The sequence below is a fragment of the Nuphar pumila genome, chromosome 8 (assembly GCF_984573655.1).
Source record: "Nuphar pumila chromosome 8, dmNupPumi1.hap1.1, whole genome shotgun sequence".
In the NCBI taxonomy this organism is placed as follows: Eukaryota; Viridiplantae; Streptophyta; class Magnoliopsida; order Nymphaeales; family Nymphaeaceae; genus Nuphar; species Nuphar pumila.
The window spans coordinates 115721042-115745453 of NC_143256.1; the positions used below are offsets into that span (position 1 = coordinate 115721042).

Consider the following 24412-nt stretch of genomic DNA (forward strand, 5'->3'; position numbering starts at 1 on the left):
AGTTGAGGCTTCGGTTGAGGAGGATGCCCCTTTGAGAAGAGGTTGAAGGATTTCCATCAATTGAGCCATAGACACAGGTGCATCTTGATCTTTTGACTCAGATTCAACATATGCAACTCTTTTTTCTTCTCTTCTTTTTAACTTTGGACATTGAGGCCTATAGTGCCCCGGTTCATGACAATGATGACAAATAACTTTTCTTTTATCAAAGTCGCCGTTTTGCCTTCCAAAATGAGGCGACTTGTAAGTACGAGTATGATTCCCCGATCTAGATACAGCTAAAACAGAGTCATCATCAACTTTTGGAGTACTTTTTCTAAGTCTATTTTCCTCCATAGTGAGCTCTTCTATAGTATCAACAATAGAAGGAATTTTTCCACGATGTAAAAGGGCCGATTTGGTGGATTCAAACTCCGGCCTTAGACCATTCACAAATTGATAAAAATGTTCCATATCGAGTTGCTTTTGGCGAAGCTCGATGTCTTCGGCACAATGCCATTTGGGCTCAAGAAGAGCCAACTCTTCCCAAAGTTCGGACAACTCATTATAATATTCTCGAATAGTTTTATCTTTTTGAGTCATTGTCCGAACTTTATCTTGTAAATTGCATACATGTGCAATATCTTTAAGGGAATACATGTTTTTGAGGTATTCCCAAGCCTTATCGGCATGCTCAAACTTAGCTAGACTAGAGCATTTTTTAATGTCTATGCTATTGATGAGCCATGACATAATTTTTGCATGCCCTATCCTCCATTCTTTCCATTTCTTTTCATAAGTGGCTAACGCCTTACTCTTCTCTTCTTCCGTTAGAGGAACCTCTTTATCACCCTCTTTCTTGGTAAGAGATAGTTTAGGTTCCAAATCGGAACCATCCACTATACCCCATAAACCTTTTCCCCAAATGTGGTGCTTCATAATCGAAGCCCACATTACATAGTTAGTATCATTTAGCTTCATAGGAATGATGGTGATCTTATCATTGTCATCCATCTTTTACAAGGGTAAGAGAGGAATAAATAGGAGGAGAGAGAGAAAAAAATAAAAAGAAAAGAAAAAGAGTAGACAAAGGAATAAGAGAGGATACAAAACCAATTTTTTTTTGTAGCACAAGTTCGCCTTTCTTCAAACAAATCTTCTCGAGCCAAGAACAAGGTGATGAAACACCTTTTGTAAATGTGGCACGGAAATCGAGGCGGAAGCACTTCAAGATCTAAGGATTTCGTAGCTCTGATACCATGTAATAAAATGGTGGTCTTCAACAAATGCACAAATAACTCACAAACAAGTGTCTATTGGAGACACTAGAAGCATGACCCTTGAAAGGGTATAAAGGGAAGAACACTTGAAAAATAAATAATACTATACTTTATTCATGAACAAAATGCTTAAGAAGCATGGTTATTTACATTGAAGGGGTTCACCCCTATATATACAAAAAAATGGGAGAGAGAGGAGAGCTCATTTTGAGCTCTCCAAAAAGAGACGTTGGATTCCAACGTCTCTTAATATAGCTGTTGGACTACAGTCCAACAACATTTATTATTATAGCTGTTGGACTATAGTCCAACAACATTTATTATAGCTGTTGGACTACAGTCCAACAGCTACTTGCACAGTCAAGTTCCAACAGGAACTTGACTGGATCAAAATATCTAGTTTCTATTGAACTAGATGCTAAAAAAGAAAATAAAAAAATAGAAAAATAAAATAATAAAAGAAAATATAATAATATTAAATTATATATATATATATATATATATATATATATATATATATATATATATATATATATATATATATATATTGCAGTTTACATTTTAACACAGTGCCCCTGAGGCGAAATGTTTTTTGGAGAGTAGCTTTGTCATTTTACTCATAATAAGGCTTTTTTACCTTAACCCATTTTCTTGAGTGAAAAATGGTGAAAATGCACTTTTTTTTACCTCAACCCACTTTTTTGGGTGAAAAATGGTGAAAATGCACTTCTAACGACCTCTAGACAAATGAAGAAGTCGACCCTCAAAAGGTATTTAAAACCCAAAATGAAAAATGTACCTTCCAACCTTTTTAAAGTGCATCAAAGATGTATCGTATAATACACCCTGTATTGTATGATACTGCATGATACTGGGGTGTATCGCACATTATACTCGATACGGGTATGATACACAATCATATTGCGATATGAGTATGTATCGTATTGCAAAACCCAAAAGTAACGATATGTATTGTACTGTATCGTACAACACAGTACGATACAACATTGTTCACATGGACAAATTATCCATTTGATTTCCATTTTTAGTGATCTTGGAATGCACAATGATCATTACCTTATACGGTTTAATTATGTTTGTAATGAAACCAAACGTTCACAAATACAATACCATTAATGAGCTACAAAGAGTGCACAAACACAAAAAACCTCTAATAGGCTAAATACAATAAGCCACAAAGGCTAACATAAAAAACTCACAAAGAGTAAAGAGGGAGAGAACACCAAAAATATAAAAAATAAATTATATTAAAAATGCTTGAGTCAAGCACACAAGAGAGGCAAAATGCCTCTTTAAATATGCCACAACAAGGCTCAAAGAGCTGTTGGGGAGCTTGTAATGCCCAAAAATTTTGAACTTGTAAAATTTTTAGAAGAACTTAAAAGAGACTGAAAATCTTCCTTTTTTCAAAGTTTTGACTTTGTGAATCAGCGAAAACGACTTTTGAAAATAACATGTAGGCAAACCTTGGGCGCATTACTGCGGACAAACTTACATCAACAAATCAACTATTAAAAAAAACCATGTATATAAAAAGAAACTTCACTTTATACAAAAGGGGGATTTTCCGAGGAAACCCGTGTACAAAACATTAAGCCCAAAGGGGCATGTCCTGGATGTGAAAACTAGAATAAACAGTGGAATCCCAAAGCTATCTTGCAATCGCGCCATCGCTTGTCACTCAGTTCTAATCATCATCTGCTCCTATAAAATGGGTCAGATTTGTGAAAAATTGGTAGGTGCACAAGTATTAGCTTCCCACTGCTATATATATATATATATATATATATATATATATATATATATATATATATGAAAACCTCCCAAACCTATCTACTAAGAAATATTTATCAGTTTTTTGGTGTTTTTTTCAAAATTCTGACCTTACAAATGGGTTCAGCATGATTGATTTAATAGAAATCAAGACTTATCATGCATTTTGGATGAAAAAATGGTATTTGGAGCCTAAAAAAATTATAAAATTGTAGGCCGTTGATTTTTGAAACCTTATAAAAACATATTCATGCTTCAGAATCAAATGCTCTAAGAACTGATTCCTATAAAAACAAGGGAATAGATCACATTGTAAGGTCAGAATTTTAAAAAAATCCAATAAATGTTTAGTGGGTAGAATTGGGAGGTTTTCTATTGGATAGGTTTTCATTCCCCTGTATATATAGGGTTAATATTGGCTACTACTGAAGGTGCGAAACTAATGAGTATAAATCACTCTTTTCTTAAAAAAAGAAGGATCCAAAAATCAACAGCCCAAAATGTGTCAAAATTTCATAACTCAAAAGATCACATTTTTACACATCTATGTGGTTAGATTGAGACAAAACAACTTGCACCTACGAATTCTAGATCATTAGAGAGAGAGAGTAATGGGTCCGTTCTAAACCCATTTGGGCTAAATCGCGTGCTAAATGGGTTTTCAGCTTCTTTGGTGCTTTTTATTCACTTTTGGCCCTATAAATGTATTGGGCATGGTCGATTTACTAAGAATCCACACTTGGATAATGTGTTTTCAATGAAAAAATGATGTTTGGAGCCTTGAAAATTTACAAAGATTTTGGACCGTTATTTTCCGAACTTTATGAAAACCCATCCATGCGTTGGAATCAAACACTTCAAGAGCTGATCCCTATAAAATCAAGTACATAGATCACATATGTATGGTTAGAATTTAAAAATGAAATGAAAAAAAACCCAAAAAAACTATTTAACACGTGGTTTGGTTTAGCACCAACCCATTATTCTCTCTCTCTCTCTCTCTCTCTCTCTCTCTCTCTCTCTATATATATATATATATATATATATATATATATATATATATATATATATATATATATATATATATATATATATATATGAGCAGACTTCAAGAAGATACCAACATATATGGCACCATCGTGCTTGTTGCTTGTTTCCTCATTGAAAATTTACAACCTTCTAAACATTTGTTAGAATAAAGGCGATGTCCTCTCTTCTAAACACAAGTCACTTTAGAATCCACGTGAAACTAGTTGGATCCACATCATTTGCAACAAATTGATTGGCGCCATGATTTTAAAAGGTTATAGTTCGTTTGCACCATATACCCTTTTGAGTTTTTTTTTTGAGAGTTTATGAAAGGTTAGCATGCAGTCAGAGAGAAAGAGGTTAATGTCCTACTGTGTTGTAAGCATACGGCCAAATTACAATGCGAGTAACATATTGTTATAGCTAATCTATAAATTATGATGATTGCCTACATTTTCTTTAAGAGATTCTGAGATACAATTATTATAAAAAAAAAACAGATTACCAGGAAAATTGTCACCGTAATGGGCACCATTTTTTTATACTAGTACTGAAATCTGGTGATAATTTTCGACAAATTTTGCTTTTTTGGGAAAACCTCACGAGTACCTGCCATTAAAAAAATTGAAATATACAAAAAATATAAAAATATGACAATAAAATCGCAATAATATTTTCCAAAACAGGTGATGCTGACATCAAGCTCAAGGCCAGTGAGGTCTCGACCCCAGATCCAATCAGGTTCTAACAGTCAAAGTAGAAATCTTTAGGCAACGGTAGAGATTACACATGCTTCCCTCTTAAGTTTCTGATTACACAACTTCCAATATTAAAAATGTTCACATTATTGTGGAAAACAGAACAGAAGAAAACGGGTAAGGATAAGCCAAGAAAAAAATGTGAAAAATAAGGCTTTCTACAAGGTCAAAAGATCACACAAACCCCATGTTCCCTGTACTCCTGAGTGAAACGTGAAAGAACACAACGAACAAAAGATAACAGCAATACACATCTGTGCAAATTGATACAAGCCCCTCCAAAATGAACTGATGCAGATTCATGGTTTGCACTTCTCACCGAAAACCTCAACGAAGCAAACAGGGCAAGCCTGAAGATGGAAACCAGAATCAATCAGAAACAATGATGTAAGATGCGAATGTATAGAGTTAAAGTTTTTTTTTCAGTGAATTAATCGTCTGAACTTGGATGGATATCTCCTGAAATTAACAAGTCGATAAAACCAACCTTGTTGATGCTCAGCCATCTGGAAACGCAGCTCGCATGGTAGACATGCTTGCAAGGCAGCGTCATGCACTTATCACCTCTTCTATAGTTCATTTGGCAGATCACACAACTGCAAACCAAGAGCTAAAAAGTTTTCATACAGAAAAGCATTTGAAAATGGCAATAAAATTTTGCCAAAAATACAGAAAGCTCGCAGCTAATAGACTAAAAGTTTAAAATTGTTGGGATCGTTCAACCATATGCTGATTTCAGAAACTTGGACACAGTCGGTTAACTGGGTTAGTCCAGATTGACATATAAAGCTGCAAAAGTATATAGGTTAAGGAGTCCATGAATATCAACATAGCTGTCGTTTATTGTTGAAAACTGGGCATGTTAAATTTGTATAAACTGCTCCTTAATGGCATTGACTGCTTCCATTTTAAACAGCTATTTTACATACAACAACTCCCATAATCCCATCCAGAAGATAATGATATTTCTCCATGTCTCATAGGATTATGATCCATGGATCATGATGTAAAAAAAAGCGAACATGGTCTAAAATAAAGCACATTGAGCGAACTGGAAGCATAACAGTGAAAATCTATTCTTCGAACAGAAGATATGATGAGAAAAATTGAAACAGTATCTACACAACTACCATTTAATCACAATGTCAAGAAAATTTTAAGAAAATATGGTTGTACCATTCTCGTGTCTTTTTTCTTGAGAAAAAGCTGCATTTATATTTTGAAATTGGAAGTGAAGAAATCAGCTCTTGTGGCAGACCTCTATTATGAGTACCAACTGCCTCGCCTAGATCTAATAATTCCTGCATTGTTCAATCAAAGCATTGACATGAGTTCAAGAATCAGATCATAATGGACAATCAAGAACAGGATAAATGGATGAAGCCAACTTAACTATCAGCTATGTCACAGGGACTCTCCAACTAGGTGCTGCACCCGCATCGCACCCGATGCGGTCAACCTGACCCTGGGTGCAGTCAACACACCTATATATATATATATATATTTGCCGCACCCCCGCACTCAATCCAGTAGAATATGTACTTTATAGCCATGTTAACAAAATTCACTGTCAATAAAGTTTAATTTTTTTAAGCAAAAAGTCAAAAAAGTTTTCAGATTACAATCTATGACAAAATAGATTTTTTTTCCTCTTTTTCTTTTCCGCATTCATAGCCAAGCTGGGGGCAATTCAAACCCAAGACCCCTCAGCTAGATACTGCAAGTCTACTGTCCAGCTATCTTATTTGACCACGGCAATAAAGTTTTAAAATATGAAAATGAAAAGTCAGCGAGTCAATCACAGTATCAGCCTTTTTATAATCAAAGGATAAAAAAAGTTGAGAATTAAGGTTCTTGTTAGGAGTGGAAATCAGGCTGGGTAGTGTGGTACTGGACCTGTGACAGGTCAGGCTTAGACCCAAGGTTTGGGCCCAAGAATGATTACTTTTGGACCTGGGTGTTTTTTCCCCTTATGAATAGGGTTGAGTAAAACCAAAACACATATATCAGGCCTTATTTTGGGTCAAACCTAGTCACGAGAGATCCTAGGGCCAAGCCCGAAAAGATCAAATCCTGGCCCCCCTTTTTTTCCCAGGCAAGTCGACCAATAGTGGTCTCACCCAAAGCCAGGCCCAAGTCTAATTCATAGCCACAGTTCTAGGAAAAAGCTACCAGGCAATGGTCACTATGAATTTTCTATGACATCCTAATTTATTGTTAGGACTGGGAGTGCCCTTGATGCAGCTAATAGATGCTCCATGATTCTCCAGTTAATAAAGAAGCATGAAAGATTTCTTGAGAAGAATAGCCACTTATCTCAGGTACGAAGAAAATCACATACAACTTTACATGAACTCCCAACAATTTCTTATACACCAGGAACAAGTACAAAACAAAAAAGAAAAGAAAAAAGGTAGCTATTCATTTTCCAATTGATGCCTCTTCTCAATCCCCAAACTGATCTAAATAATAGAACACATTTGAAAATCTTGTACTGATATGTGAAAAAATAGTTGAAACATATACTCAATCAAACAAGAAATTGCTTGGAGACAGGCATATGAGTGCTCTCTTTAAAGCAACAGTTGCACCTCTAGGATCGAATCATTGGTGCAATTAGGGGTGGGCATCGGGTCGGGTTGGCCCAGCCCAAACCCCTTTAAAGCTCGGCCCATTGGGTTTTAAGTGTGGCCCGACCCGGAGATGGCCTTGCCAATTTATTAATGGGCTGGGTTTTGGCCTGGTTCTTAATGGGCTCGGGTTTGAAGAGCAGCCCATGACCCAGCCCATTGGCCCAATGTTTAGCGGGTCAATTCAACCCAGCCCAAATTCATTTGTACATTATTGTCGAATGTAGCAACTCTAATTCTTAAATAAACCAATAGTCCCATGCACCCAGCCAATTATCTTTTTATCACAAAATTAATACAACTAAATAGGTAAATAGTAATAATCAATAACTTCCCATGTACCCAACTAATTATGTTTCTAGTTTCCATAAAATGAATGTAACTAATTAAGTAATGGTAATGGTTACCAAATTACTATCTAGCCAGCTAATTTCTTTATTTTTCATATTACTAAGAAATTAATTATGTAGCTTAGGCCCATCGGGTTGGCCTGTGAGCCGACCCGGGCATGGCCCATGTATATAACGGGCTGGGTTTCGGCCTGGTGGCTTACAAGTCAAGGCCTAAAACCTTGACCCAAACCCAGCCCATGGTGGGCCAGGTCGGCTTGGCCCACTGGAGCGCTCGGCCTATTGCCCACCCCGAGGCGCAATAGGGTTAACAACAACTTTGCTTCCAAAATACAACCAAGTCATGCCTTCTCGCGTTAAACACGACCCCAACTTGCACTATGGAGGTTGCCTACTATGACACGATCACCTTTGAGTAGCTTTGGATAGGAAAGGTGGGGAATGAGATATAAGAGAAATGAGAGAAGAATGAAAATCACAAAGGATTCTAGGTAGATGTAAGCTTAGGTGAATAATTGTCTTAACGGTCATAAATAAATGTATAACGGTTACGAATAAAAATTCAACGATCACAAATATATATATATATATATATATATATATATATATATATATATATATATATATATATATATAATCATATCCTAATGGCTAATGGTTGATTGTGAGATAATAGCCAATCTCAATTAAGTGTCAATGGCCAGGAAGCGGTTAACTCATTTAAGAGCCTAATAGTCACTAATCAATATTTCTACCAATTAATTTACAAAGTCAAATTCAAATCAAGTACGACTATAAACTTAGCCTAGTTAAGTGGCTTGGTCAAGTCAAACATGATATAAGCTCAGTAAATACATAATTTTGAGACATAAGTTCAACAATCTCCCACTTGGATCAAAACTCTGAAAAAAATAAAGCTACTCATGAAGCTCATGTGCATAAATGAAGGTACCTTTTGGGTTTGAACCTTCACTTAGTGTTTTGGATGTCGAGAGGCAGTGTTGCTCGCCGAGCGTGAAATGAAATAATACAAATACAATAGAATGCCACTAACTTTTCTATCTCTCGATTCAAGCCTTGGTTAAATATTATCACTAACTTCATTATCATCATTTTCACAATCATCAATCTCAACATTTGACTCAGGCAACAAGTCAAACAAAAAAGCATACTCAAATTCTTTTTAGATTTTTCAAGATCAAATCATTTTTTTTTCAAGAAAAGTAACATTCCTAGACACATAAAATTTATTATTTTTTAAATCACAACACCGATAGCCTTTTTGGTTATAGGCATAAAAAAAGAATTTACAAAATATAAAAAATAAAGGAAACAAAAAATATACAAACACACAAGTACCCCTAGTGTGCACAATCTATAGAATGAAAAGACAAATACTCCTATTGGGTATTACCTATTACAATGATATATATATATATATATATATATATATATATATATATATATATATCACCGGAGATGTCAAGCCGAATGAGACTCGTGTTGATCTCCCATGGCAAGAGGCCACTAGAGGACCTCATGGCGACCGCCCGGCTGTCTAGCGATAGCCTCGAGGCCTCTTGGAGGCACCATGAGGACCGGAATCCCTGCTTGATGTCCAATGCTTGGTGTCATTCAACATCTCCTCCACCATGACCGATGGCTACTCAAGTGACTTTGAGGCATAAGGGAAAGTCGAAATCGCAGACAATGTCCCTTATGTTGAGCGAGGATCTTGGCTTCTCGCGACATACCACAACGACAGCTCGGGCATTTTCCAATGTGAATGCCAAAGATTGGTTGTGATCCAACATCTAGAGGAAGCTGGCCATGCAACCCATCTGCCTCTCCACCTTCTGCTCATCTGACCCATGAACTATTTTCGGCGCCATCAAGTCCTCTAGCCACCTCTCAAACGACATGTTTGCAGCGGTTGCAGGCCTGGTCGTTTCCTACTGGGTTAGGACGCCTTTTTCGTCATTCAAAACGCTCATGAGAAAATCTAAGAGACCAAAACCCTAGTATTGCCCTAAGTGGTTTTGTTCTTTGGTGACCCCGATGCTTTGTGTTTTAGCATCGTTAAAACCCAAACAACAGCAAAGCCTCTTCCTCCCCCCCTCCCTTTTTTAGTGGGAAAATTGGGGCCCGAGGAGGGGAGCAAGGGAAGAGGTTGATTCTCATTTTCTTTTTGTGCTAACAGGCACACACGCTCAAGTGTGTGCATGGCCATGTGGGGTTCCGTGCAATGTAGAGATTGAGTATGTGTATATTTTTGTAGGACAAAACTATTGCTTTAAAATTATTGAAAAAATAGTTAAGTCACACCTTTTTGTGTTAAACACAACCCTAACTTGCACTATGGAGGCTGTCTACCACGGTACGATCACCTTTGAGTAGCTTTAGATAGGAAAGGTGGTCGTGAATGTATAACAATTACGAATAAAAGTTCAATGGTCACAAATATATATATATATATATATATATATATAATGGTCATATCCTAATGGCTAGTGGTTAATTGTAAGATAACGGTCAATCTCGTTAAGTGCCAATGGTCAGGTAATGGTTAATTCATTTAAGAGCCTAGCGATCACTAATCAATATTTCTATCAATTAATTTAGAAAGTCAAAGTCAAATCAAGTATGACCATAAGCTTAGCCTTGCTAGGTGGCTTGGTCAAGTCAAACATGATATAAGCTTGGTAAATACATAATTTTGAGACACAATTCCAACATGATATTGCTTAGTATGTTGAATATGTTGACACTTGACTCTTGAAATCGTAAGAGCTTATTCTTTCAGCCAATATGTTTCCTGTTGCTTTATATTTCACTTCAAATCTGGATAATTCTATTCCATTTACCCTCCCACTCCATCACTTCCAGAGTTGACAATTTTTTTACTAAAGGAAAACTTAGAATGAATAGATGTCTTATTTTTGTTTCCTACGAAAAATCCAACCATATATAATAAAATTGATGAACCGAGATAAAATTATGGTAAGTTTAAATACAAATTCAATTGGAGTTGGCTGCAAATTACAAATATTGTGAGCAGATCCGTGTTTTACATAAAGCACAAGGCAGTTGTTTTCACCGGAATGATAACTATCCCAAAAATTTGAATATTATCATTAGTAGAAAAGAAATCAAATGATTCCTTTGAAGCAATCCCAATGACTTTTTTGCTAGGAGCTAAAAGATGGTATCAAATATTTTTAAACTTTTTTCTTTATTTATTGCTAGACAAACACAGGATTTGAATCAGGATCCATTTGATTAAGGCAGCTAGCCTATAACCATCTGGCAAATTGAACATGAAAATCTGCATGTGGATAAAAGAAACTGGGGCAAGTTTTTCTTTTGACATTTTTTTTTATTTTGAAACCTTATAAAAGCTAACACAATAAAACAAATACAGACCTACTTCCAATGCACGAATTCATATCTTAAACATAGTAGTTTCAGCTTTTTCTGGCAAATTATCATTGATGACCAAATCACAGAAAGAGTTTTATCAAGGGAATGAAAGAGTGCACATCCTAAGTGTATTGCAGCATTAATATATTCTTTCTGTTATACATAACAAGATTTAGATCCTAAACATTTATTTTTTAAATCTTTACACATTCTCAGGCCATATTTGAGTCACGACTAAAATTTCCAGTTGAAGAGAAAAGAAAATCAGCAGAATATTTGAATTTCCAATGAGCACAAATCAAGAGTCACCAGGATTTTCTAGCTAAACTGGAGCTGCATTAGGAAATCCTTCTGTGCAGTTTTAGGAAAGATTGAAGGTGCGACACAAGTAGGTCTTTGGATGCAGAACTCTGTGAAACAGTACCATCTAAATGCAACTATAATAGTTTATAAAAAGTTTCACTCTACAATCTACCACAAAAAGCTGCACTACCATAATCATAGAATCCATGTCGATATAACAATAAGTAATACATCAAATGCTATCCAGGAAATAGAATAATCTAATTAACACACCTCATATGTCATGTTATCAAGATCAATATTGTCTCCCCATATCACCTGCTATCCTCAAAAACCAAAGAGCATAAAATGATTAGAAGACACTAAACAAAGTTCTTGGTAAGATTTAAAGTGTAACAAATTAGACCTTCAAAATGTACATCTTCAAATGTCACCATAAGGCTAGAATATTCACAAACCATATTGCTTCCTATCCTAAGGACTTAAGCCTGATATTATGCTGAAATGTACAACAATCCCAAAGCTTATGAAATATTATTAATAATGCACGAGCATGTCAACTCCACATCTTTTAAAAAGGTTGATCAAATAAAAATCACCAAATTACACATCCAGCAGCAAGCATTCAACCACAAAGGAAATGAGGATGGGGGTATGGTCAACAAATACAAGCAAGCCACAAGGAACAAATCTCATCTCACAATCACATTGACAAACAAAACATCTGAGGATCAACAAAAAGACAGGACAAATGTTCACGTATCTACTAATATTCCTTGCCTAAAGCAAGCCCTCAAGGATAAAGTGAAAGCCTGAACAACTTGAAGTCAAGCATCCATTCATTTCCCACCTATCTTACCTAGAGATCTCAGATGCCAACAATGATGGGGGAAGAAAATAATAATCCTAAATCATGAACATGACATATTAGCGAGACCCATCAAGTACAGACCATGTAGCCTCCTAATCAGGACCTCATGCATTCATGCATTAACTCCCCCTCTAAGCACAAGTAGTGAGCTGCACCCTTTACTCCAATGGAATTCTCAAGTTCTATATAAGCCTCTTAGTGATAAAAATTCTCATCATCCAAAGCATCGATTTATTGAAACAAAACTAGCAAAAACTTAAATAATTGTCTCTACACTCACAATCTAGAGATGTTATGCCCAAGACAGTGATTTTAGTAATGCAGTGACTCCTTCAGGTATTGCATCAATATGCAGTTTTAATGGCAATCTTTGCAAGCACATAACTACAAATCTTATAAAGGAAAAAAAAAGTGAACAATGAAGAAAAGCCTTCTGCTTAAGTCTCTGTTGGTAGGAGGCATTTGGAGAGTTTTGGAGAGAGTTGATCTTTGGAGAAAAGAAAGAACTCCAAAATGGAAATATTTGCAAAACATCATGATATTTTCAGTATTTCAAGGTCATCCAATAATTAACAAAAAATACCGTATCTTGACATTTTCTTGAGGTTTAAAAAAATGTCTTTTATATATTTTAAGTATTTGTTGTCTGTTTTTTGTTTCTTTTATATTTTAAAAACTTTTCTAATTGTTCCTTTATATTTTTGCAAGAAAATTACTATATAACCTATTATTTATTATCTTGTTTATTATTCTCTACATTTTGTCAAATTTTAGAACTTCCAATATTTTTCCTAAAAAAACAACGCTTCGAAAAAAAACTTCCAAGAAAAATCTTGCCAAGAATGGTCTTGGTGAATATATATATATATATATATATATATATATATATATATATATATATATATATATATATATATATATATATATATATATATATATATATAAAGTCTGGTGCACACCTGTGTGCGGTGTCAATGAGTCGAAACTCATAGGCATGAGTTGTTTCAACTCAATCTGACACCATAGATGTGATCATAATCACTTAGAATTGTTGTTTAAGAATTTGTATTTAGGTTGATATTCATATTTTATTGCTTTAGATTAAGAAATTTGCATATACATAATCATGTACACACAGGTCCATGATTGGGTATGCTAGGACCCAATCCCATTTTCGCCCTCACATGCAAAGAATTTACCATGTATAATTTCCACGTAAAGGAATGTCAAGGCCTTCTTCTCATCATCCATATTGCAATCCACTCACAATATCAAACAGCTGAAAAAATAGGCATAAAAACTGCAGCATCTAAAATCGCAGTACTTTAGTCAGGGAATTGCTAAAGAATTTAGAGTGTGAGCCTCTGTGCACCAAAATGTTAGCTTTATGTGGGCTGCATGCCTAAATATCCATGAACATGACTATTGGATTTATATTCTCAACTAAAACCGAACAGTTCCACTTGAAAAAGGGAATATATCTATTCCAGAAAATGCATCTGTCTCTGTCATGCTCCATTCCTGTCAAATCTAGTCTACACACTCATATTTGTGGTACCAAGCACATATTCAAGTTGAACTACTCAATTATTCTAGCATCATACGGAGTTTGACTTGTCAGCTGTCACAATATTGGAAATGGAACATTTCGTGACAACCTGGCTTTTTTGCCACCCTCTAGATAGGACTCTTACTGGCAGATAGTACCAGACGATCAGCACAAAGAGGCTTGGCAATTCCATATTGTAATATCTACCACCACAATAACAAAGGGAGAGTCATCGACTCTAAATCTAGAACATGGAGTCCTTGCAAACCAGAAAACTGTAAGAGAACATGATATTGCTCAGCAAAGGAAAAGTGACATGGAACAACAAAGAAAGTTAATGTAAAAAGGAAAATAACACTTCAAAGAAATCATAGGAAAGATAAAGGTGCTGGACTTTAGAAAAAGAACCAAGGTACCAATAGCCTTCATGTTTTTGAAGAATGAAAGACAGTTAACTATGTTGATCAGTCTCCAAATGGCACACATAAAAGGTTATGCCCACTCAAACAAATAAGGGAACGAAAAGTAGCATATACATGACAAATCATGACCTACTAGACAACACAAAATCATTAATAAAAATGAAGGAAAAAGCATGTCAAGCAACCATAACACAGTGATTTATAGAGAGAAGAATAATCGTGAATGTAACTTAATTAGCAAAAGTTCAACAAACCCAACATTGATTAATTTAAATTCAAACATCACAGATCTGACAAAAATGGCCAGCTGTAAAACAAGTTAGAAAAACATTATTGAGATTCTCCATGCACCACAATTTGTAAACAATTATCACTCAGAGGGAGAAATATCAGAGAGAGAGAGAGAATTGCACAATAAAACAAATGAAGAAATAGGTAGGCTGTAAAATCCTTGAAGTTTTAAACGAAAAGTCCCTAACTGATTTTAGAAAATAAACTCAATAATACATTTTGTGCTAAAGGACAAAACTTTTCACTATATAATCCATACCTAAAAAATGAAAGTAAAATTTTTTTAAGTGCCCATACACCACAAATAGTGTCATAACACTTGGCACACTGTGTCTAGCATCTCCAAAATGTTACACTGAACTTTGAAAATAGTCATGTCCAAGCCAGGTCAGGATGTATCAGTGTCAGTGTCAGACATGGATGGACACCAATCTGAAGATTCTGAACAACCTCTAACCTCTAGGAGCATCCAGGTAACTTAGTCCATAAGACCAAAATGTCATGAATAGGAAAACTCATTTTAAAATATCTACATATCATAAGGCCGTTTCCACAATTTGTGAAGAATAAAGCAAGTAAAAAATGTAGATACAATAGCCGAAAGATTTGGCAAAGAGAGCAAAATAATTCTCCAAAGCAGCAAAGTGTATATATCCGTGATTTGAATGTGGCACATATGAATGATCCATTTCACATGAAGATAGATGTACAGTTATAAAAGGACGCTGATTTAGGCACCTGGGAACTGCTTGCAGCATGCTGTGTCCAATTGCCTGCAACAATCAATATCCAAATTAATGAACATCTAACTTTCAGTCAAATCCCAAATTTCCCAATTAATTTTAGGAAACAATTCCAAAAGTACACTTAATTGCAAAATCTAGAAACAACGGAACCACAAAAAGTCAAGGAAAATATCACCCTGCCAAGACTAACATCTCTTGTTAACTATGTCATATTTTGTGAATCATAAAAAAGAAAAACTGTCAGATGAAGGCAATGCTACAGACTCAATTTATAAAGATACAAATCTCCTCATAACTGATTGCAAGGTCAACTTTAAGTTCAAGATAAACCAGCATGTAACTTTTTCAGAAATCATGCTCATAGTGGTTTGCCAAATATCACAATAGTAACTGCATCTGCTGGAATTCAAAAACAAGGAAGCAAATTTGACCCAAAAAGATCTTGGGTGAATGTGTAGTGACATTTTATGTAGGATATTTACTGTAGCAAATATATTCAGAACTAGGATGGCTCAGCAGTCTTGGCCAAAATTCACAAAGGCCACATATTTTTTGTGAATACAATCGAAACTGCCAGGTGGAGAATTTTTTTGCATGCAAATTATTCATGAACATGATCAATCAGAGACAAGGTCTTTTTTTTTCTTTTGGTGATAATGAGCCTAGGGAATGCTTCTTGATTAGAAACAAGCTTAAATGTATGTATGGAAAACTCAAGTTAAGGTTTTTAATTGTTACTACCAATTGATAATTTAGATCGCATTAAGAACAGCATCATTCCAGAATTAAAAATTGCACAGAAATCCCATATTTGCAAGGAAAAGCAAAGACAATAAAACAAAAAGAGAACTATATTACAAGATAGGCATATAGGTAGGATAGGAGAAACTGTTTCATGATATGAAACAGCCAATAAGAAGAAACCAATCCTTAGAAGCTCTATATTCCCGAAACTCATGCACACCAGAACATTAGATGGCATGAGGGTTGAAATCATCTGGGCAGCAACAAACATCAAAGTTGCTTCTTGCATTTGCCTCAAACTTCAAACAACTAGAGAGAAATGGGGAAAAACATCAACCGTTGGTTTATGTCTTACATTCTTCAATATGAGTAGGACCATTCACGGAAGTCGATCCAGCGCTACCATTTCCATGCATAATAAGTGCCAGCGTCTCATCATAGTCTGCCATGGAATAACTTTCCCAAGTTCTTTGGTCTCCATCATTTCTCACATCATTAGTACCATAGACATAACTATGACTGTAATACAGACTGTTGGTAGGACCAGGTAATCCTTGCTTGTTCACATTCATATACGATGACCAGTATGAACTTTCCTGCATATCACAAATACAAAAAACCATTAATACACACAAATAGCTGGATCCAAATTCTCACCTCTCCTGAGAAAGTGAGAAAATTAGACACATTTTACCTTTCATGGAAAAACCAATTCCATGGGATTGGAACATTGTTTCAACTTGTGATATACGATCCACCCACACAGTAAAAAACAACCAAACAAAATTGAAAAGACCATTCCCAAATAGTAATACCTCAGTTCAGCCTTTCCTCAAATTTTAGGGTTTATATACTTTACGTGATTCACAGAAAGGATGGGTGGTTCATGGAATTGAAAACCGATTCCGTGGAGCAAAATTTTATTTCGACCCATTACGCCCAAACTCAACAAGAAAAATAGGGACCTCATATTCTCAGCTGCTAACTGAGAATGACCCTTTCTCACTTTGTGGAATGAGAATTCCATTTCTTATCCATCTTACATTGCAAATTCCCAATTCGACGAGACAGGCTTTAACTTCACCAACCAAAAAACAACAAAAAGAAAGATTCTCAAAGGCTTGGAGCAGGCTTTCAATTCACGAAGCAAACATGCTAAGACTTAATAACCTAAACAGAAAACAAACTGTAGTCAAATGCTAAATAAGCCAATAAAAGCAGCCAAGCAGTCCAAACTATTCAAAATGTCAAAACAATGACATCAAAAAATTTAGAGGGAACATTCCATAGAACCAAAACGCTGAAGTCAACATTGACACCATAAATATAATAACATCGAAGAATACCAACCAATGAATGAAATCTACCAACCTCATCATGCGAACTCTCCTCGAGCCTGAGATCTGAGTGAGCGTAAGAAAGGCCCTCGAACAGATCCATGAAGCTCTCCGTCACAGTGTAAGGAAACCCCGTGTTTATGTAGTGAACCTCCAGCTGCCTGGGCCCGTTCATTTTGAATCTTCGACACTCCTTCCTCGATTTATACAATCCGGAAGCAGAGAGCAACGAGAACCCTGAAGAATCGCAAAAATTAAATGAAGAGGAAGACTTTGCAAGAATAAATGACGCAAAATTCAATGAGACAGAGGATAACGGAATCCTTGAACGACGCCTCCATCCACTCTCAACGGAGCCTACCGGTTTCCGTTGCTGTTGAACCTACCCCGTGAAATATCACGGAGGGAAAGAGAACGGTAGAAACTAGAAACGATGCGGTTTCCGTGTTTCACGGCACCGTTAAACCTCCCCATCAAACATCTTCTCCTTTACAGAGAGACTGAGAGGGAGGGAGAGGAGGAATAAACAAAGCAAGGAATTAATGTAGACCTAAGAGAGGAGAAATTAGCGCTAAACTTCATACAAACGCAGCGATTGAGGGATCCTCAACATTTTCGGTTTTCCCTCGAGAAAACGTCATCTCTGTCTCGTTTCCTTCGACATTTCACGATCTCCTTTATTGCTCTCTGCTATGGCCGAATTTTGACCGTCCGAAGACCGAATGTTGACAGAGGGAGAGCGAGGGAGCGGATTCAATTTCAGACAGGAAACAGAGGAGGGAAAACTAGTCTTCAACTTCAGAGAACGCAATGATCTACGAAGGCGTTTCCCTCTTTAATGGATCGTTCTCTTTTCCCTTTTGTCCTTTTCATTCAGGACAATCTCTGAAACTCAATCGCTGGAAAAGCGAGGCACCGGTTTCCGGCAGATCGTCGCCAGAAAAAACAGCGGCATTGCTCCTTTAGTTTTCTTCAACGCAGAAAGAGAGAAGCGAGACTCTTGTTCTGAGAGATTTCTTTCATCAGAGAGAGAGCCTCGTTCTAGACAAGCTTCCTGCGTACAGATAGATAGAGGAAAGAGGGAATGTCGTTCCTAGAGAGCATTTCAGCGCAGAGGGAGAGAACAGGGAGACTAGTTCCTAGAAGTTCCATTCAAACACACGCAGATGGAGAGGAAAAACAGTTTCATTCCTAGAGATTCAAACACAGTGAGAGAGAAGAAGAAGAGAGACGCCTTCTCGGAGATTTCTTAACGCAGAGAGAGAGAGAGAGAAGCAGAAAAGTCTCGCTCTCGCACGTTCCTACGATCACACACAGAGAAAGAGACGAAGGAAGGATCGAGGGGGAGATCTGCGATCTCCATAGAACGCACAGATTCCTGAAAATGAGGTTGAATACGAGACCGAAATCGCCTAAAGACCTCAAAGGAAGCCCCAACATCTCCGGATCACGTTTTTTCCTGCGAAAAAAACGTCCCCTGGCACTCATTTTCCCGGAATTTCTAAGGATTCCGGCCAACCTTTCGCCGGTGGCCAAATTACCGGTATCTAACAGATTTCGCTACCGGAGAGACGAAGAGTGAGCTGGCTTATTACCTCAGTTTGACGTGCTCATTGCTCTCTTCCCTGTCGATTTCATTCGCTTCCTCCGCAACTTCTCCCGCATAGAGAGAGAGAGAGAGAGAGAGAGAGAGAGCAAAATATTTAAGCCTGCATTTCGATTGCCAGCCTTTCTTATTAAGCCGCTCAGTTTTCTCCCTCTCTCTCTCTCTCAGCGCATACGAGAGACAGAGCAACCGGCGGCAACTGCAAAAGTGGCTTAAAAAATAGAAAAAGCTAAATGACGATACCAACCTTGGTTTAGAGCCGATCGCGACGGTTTGCGGTCAGAAGTGAAGCAGGTTTACAAACTCTGGATTTGAAGAAAACAAATTCCATTGAATTCGTTTTCCCCTTTTGATGGTAATTCTGACCCTTGGCTTCGGCAGCAGTTAGGGCCCGTTGGTATGTCATGCAACAAGGAGCCAGGGGAGTTTCTGCCGAATAACCCGAAACCTCACAACTTTTAGGTGGAGCCCACATGCAACAAGGTCACACCTTTTCAGGGCCAAAATCAATGCGACCCCTCCATGTCATGTTGTCATCGGCCCTGAATCGTTAGGCCACCGGCCTATAGGGGTGTCAAGGGTTCCTGTTTACCCAGATTTTAGACTCGGACCAAACCCTAAAGAGTCCGGGTATCACAAATAAAAAGACCTGAGTCGGGACCCAAAGGTCTGATTAATACATGGAACCTAGTACAATTTTGAAATTTTATACCCAACCCGAGTTTCAATCAAGGGCGTAATTTTTCAATGTAAAAATGATAAAAAAAATATTATTTTACCGAGTATGGTCCGGTCCAGTTTATGTAGTTCTTACGGGGTTCATGTATGGTTTCTCTTATAGTAGACACGATTAGACTCAGGTTTGAACCCGATACCATGCCCAAAAATCTGATTCAAGTCTGGTCCCACCTGGGTCTAAACCAAAATTGACCCGCTGACACCCCTATCAGCCTATACTAATATTCAAGTAAATCGTTTTGTATTGCTAAAAAACAATAAAAAAATATTATGTATCAATCATAACATAACATGTGTTAAATCATTTAAACAATATTAAAATAATAATTAATTAATTATTTTTTAGTAGTTTTTGCATTTATTAAAAAATAGTTTATTCAAAAGTGTATTGATTTTCGCTGATACGATGTGTATGGACCGATACAGGCCAATACGCACCGATACTGATAACATGTCCCTCCATCTGGTAAGGTTTTCGGTCGGTAGTAAAGCAACAATAGCCCCTGATGCCCCAACATGACTGAATCATAAGCCTTTAACTTGACCTCCGTTAACCACATGAATAACCACCATGGTAGTGAGTCCTTAATGAAGTGTTTGACCTACACACAACATAGAAAATCATAATGGATGTTCCTCGAGCACATAGCCAAGTACTTAATAGTGGCCCCCATGTTCATGAATTAGGCAATTTCAAGAGTTATTTGACATGGGACTATCCATATGACATGTTTCTACATATATCAGATGATAATATTTAAAAAAAAATTGTTACTTCTCAAATTCTTAATAACAAAAATATGCATAATGAAACATAATAAACTTTGTGCAACACATGTATAATTAAACATTCATATATAATGGTAAGTATGTCTTTTAGCTATGCGACATGAGATTATCAACATATATGCAATTTGAAGTAAACACCAAGTTATGGTCATTATGCATCTAAGTTCAATCATAGATCTATATTCAGATTTATTGTATTCAGACTAGAGATCCAACTCTAACAATAATCAAATTCATAATAAGTCATAATTAATCACTAACTTTATGGGTACATCAAACTTCCATCAAGATGATGAACGTCTTCAAATCAGGCTCAGACCCCTTCCCTCTAGTCTCCTCAAAGATCCTCTATAATAAAGAAAATTGTGTTGTCATGGAAAAGCTACCAACCACCGAGAGGATGTTTGAAGCGTCGGAGGTGAAATGGATGTAGGAGAGAACCTCTGACTGGAGGGATCCTAGAAGATGGTTTTCCAGCGCCTACCAAAGAAATCAGAGGTGGGTGATCAAAGATCCGCCTCTCTAGCACCACCAATATCAGAGGGTCGATCGAGTACCTCCCGCTAGTTGTCGTAGCTGGACTCTGCCTCTCCTAGTAGCCAATCTCCAGCATTCAAGCTAGAGAAATGCTTGATCGACCTCCTGCCGGTGATGCAACATACAAGGGTGTTGCGGCTCCGCAGATCTCCAGGACAAAACAAATGAAAACAAAGAAAGGGTCAGCACCACTGGAGAAAATTCACTGACAATAAGGCGGTTGCCACCCGACCATCCATGCAACGAATACAAAAAGAAATCTCTCTTGTGATCCAGATAAATTTGTCTCCCTCTGTGTCATTCTTTTTATGTGTGTCGCCAAAGGGAGAACTAGAAGCCGAGAGGTGTGGTGCCTCAAGTAACTGATGGAACCATGATTGTTGTAAGGGACTTCATCTGTGATTCCATCTTTCGCAATGCGACGGAGATGATGCTGGAGAACCCGAAGCACCCATACAACAATGATAGGTTTAGGTCGTCTTAGCACATTTGTGAGACCCCCCGGTTGTTGCTGACAGTTAGGCGATGGCCTTGAAGCACTCTGGCAACATCTTCCTCAGGAAGATCCACACGAGCATCGTCCAGCCAGATTGCTCTGGTGGCGAATCAGAGAAAAAAAGAGAGGCATCAGTGATTGTTGAGCATTGTTTCATGACTTATAAGTCTCCACATCACTTTATCAATGTCTATAGATCTGATACCACTGATGGAACCCTGAGTGGGGTCCTAAATAAGATTTAGGAGTGGTTAAGGATGGTGGGGCATGTGCGTCGAAAAGAGGGGTTGTACCTCCAACCTTATGAAGCCCACATGCTCTGTCATTGAGCTATCCCAACCTCCTTTCCTATATGGTGAATCTCATAATCCCATGTAGAGAGCTCTCACATTTTTTTGTATTTTTCTCTTCTACGTAGCAGAGGAGATTCACCACTTTTATGGAAAAGCATACCCCACTCTTCAATAACCACCCTCATTAACTGCACACTAAGAGTCCACTACTTTGGTGGTCATTGAATTTCATAGGGAGACCCAATGACCATATTTGGATCCAATATCCGGATCTAATACACGCCCCATCAGTGTCTGCTTGTTATGCTACGGTGAGCCTAGACCGAACTTAGGTTTGACCCATCCATTAAGAGCGATCAATTGACCTAACTCTGACCCATTGATGGGTTGGTTCATTTGTTTCCCACCTTATGCTAATTAAATAAGTAGATGTTGATGTAGTGAATCCAAAATAAAGACTAGATCTAGGTTTATTTCAACAACATGATGAAACATATATTGAAATGGAACATGTTTGATTGATTTAAAAGCTATATCAGGTTAGGACATAAATTATTACTTTCTTTCTTTTGTTTAAGGCCAAATATGATTATCTTGAATTTTCTTTTGTGGTTCTTGATTATACCATTCAAATTTAAATCATGAAATGATCCACAATATATAAGTTCGAATTGGACTAAACATCAAGGCTTTAAAATCAAAATGACACTAATGCGTGTTGAGATCCTAGTGTTTCTTTATTTGACATGTTAAGAATCTAAAAGACCTTGATTTTATGCTTGAAAGTGCATGACATGATTGAAACCTAAAATGTTTTATTTAATCATATCAATTATTATATAGGTGAAAGCAATATTGTTTTCACTTGGAATGCTTTCAAAATGAGCCAATTGCTTGATAACATGATGGCGTAGTTTTAACATATTTTGAATATTGTATAACTTGCAATTATATGTTTGGACAAAAATTAAATTTTGATATATAAATCCAAGGTTGATATATTTATGTAGTGAATCACTTTATGAAATTAGAGCATAACTTTGAATATGCATGTCGGGAAATAAATATTTTAAGGTTTTCATTGTATACATGAAAAGTGAGAGTAGAATTATAATTGAAATGCTCCCTGGATGAATAATTTTGATGAGAACATGATTGAACATTTTTCACATGCTCTGAATGCTTAATGCATGACTTTTATTTATAATTTTGAATAACAAAATATAATGATTGGATCTAGATACATGGATCCACAGATGATATGATCCCATAGTTATCAAGTTATAATTCACTTTGAGAAAGTAAGAGTAAATAACTTTGATCATGTTTAAGAAAGAACATGTTTATACTTTTCATAATGCATATGAAAAGTGAGGGCATTTGACATATTTTAAGAATTAATTAAATATGTTTGGTTTGAGATATTTGAAGCTTATGGATGTAAATTGTATGCAATGTGATCAAATTTTTAATTTAAGTCCAGATAAGGGTCCACCAGTATTAATTTTAAGCATGAATATGCTTGAAAATTACTATCAATATAGATGTTGAAATTCATAACTTGCATCAATGAGTTGATGAATAATTTAACAATGAATAAACTCGTGAAGTTGAATTAATTAGCAGTATGACAAACAACCTACTGCTAGTGAGCAATATGAGCAATTTAAAAATAAACTAATTATTAGATAGTCAGCCCATGAATGGTCATAAAAGTATCATGCATTTATCCTAAGAAAGATATGTTGATAAGGTTGGTGGCTATGATGGTCTTACCTAATGCTCATGTGGTTAGTGGTGGTTGGCCACCTCTACTAACCATGTGATGAAATCGTTTTTACTGCACAAAATACAAGAAAAATGTGACATTGCAATGCATAAAAAAGTGAGCTAAATTATATTATGTACATGTACGTAGATATTTATCACAATTATTTGTATGCATGCATAAAGGGATTTTTTTAAGGCTTTAGAAGCTTTATGCATGGAATGCAATATAGTCATTTAATAATCATATTTATGACTATTTGGATTTGGCTATATTGATTCAATATGATAAGGTGGTGGTTAACCTGATGAGTGTCTAATCATGTTGCATTTGATAATGATGCACATGGATAATGTGAGTATAGTCTACGGTGAATTCTTAAAAAGTGAGAGCATTAATCATGTTTGGCAAATAATTTTTTATGAATTCATGGGATGTTAAATTTTTATAAGTTAATGAGATGCTAAAAATTCTTAGTACTCCACTAGTGTGCATGAAAAAATTGTACAAGATTATTAGGACATGATGATGTCTTATGACATGGTCATGAAAGAGAAATATGAACCCCATGACTATCTAAGAAAATGAGACCCTCATTATGATGAATGTACAAAATAAAATTGTCATGCATGGTTTGCTCATGAGCCATAGACTAAATCTAGTGGAGGTGGAACTATAAATA

General features: G+C 36.4%; 1 protein-coding gene across 2 annotated transcripts; it reads right to left on the minus strand.

Moving 5' to 3' along the window:
• Positions 1-4902: 4902 nt before the first annotated feature.
• Positions 4903-19163, minus strand: LOC149830325 (E3 ubiquitin-protein ligase BIG BROTHER-like). 2 transcript variants are annotated; one of them, XM_090015786.1, is made up of 8 exons: positions 19099-19163; positions 17538-17740; positions 16522-16762; positions 15415-15449; positions 11817-11861; positions 6017-6141; positions 5328-5436; positions 4903-5190 (listed from the first exon to the last, which is right to left on the minus strand). In XM_090015786.1, the coding sequence occupies exons 2-8, from the start codon at positions 17676-17678 to the stop codon at positions 5140-5142; spliced, it is 747 nt and encodes a 248-aa protein (XP_089871912.1). In that variant the 5' UTR covers positions 17679-17740; positions 19099-19163; the 3' UTR covers positions 4903-5139. The 2 variants fall into 2 exon arrangements, with proteins under 2 accessions (XP_089871912.1, XP_089871913.1); XM_090015787.1 differs by lacking the exon at positions 4903-5190 and having other exon boundaries at positions 5362-5450.
• Between the last annotated feature and the right edge of the window lie 5249 nt (positions 19164-24412).

Excerpts from the sequence above, each read along its gene's own strand:
- LOC149830325 (XM_090015786.1), bottom strand. The coding sequence starts at position 17,678 with ATGAACGGGCCCAGGCAGCTGGAGGTTCACTACATAAACACGGGGTTT. Across the intron at positions 6,142-11,816 it reads TTGATAACATGACATATGAG|GAATTATTAGATCTAGGCGA; the intron begins GTGTGTTAATTA and ends TGAACAATGCAG. Across the intron at positions 5,191-5,327 it reads GATGGCTGAGCATCAACAAG|GCTTGCCCTGTTTGCTTCGT; the intron begins GTTGGTTTTATC and ends TTCCATCTTCAG.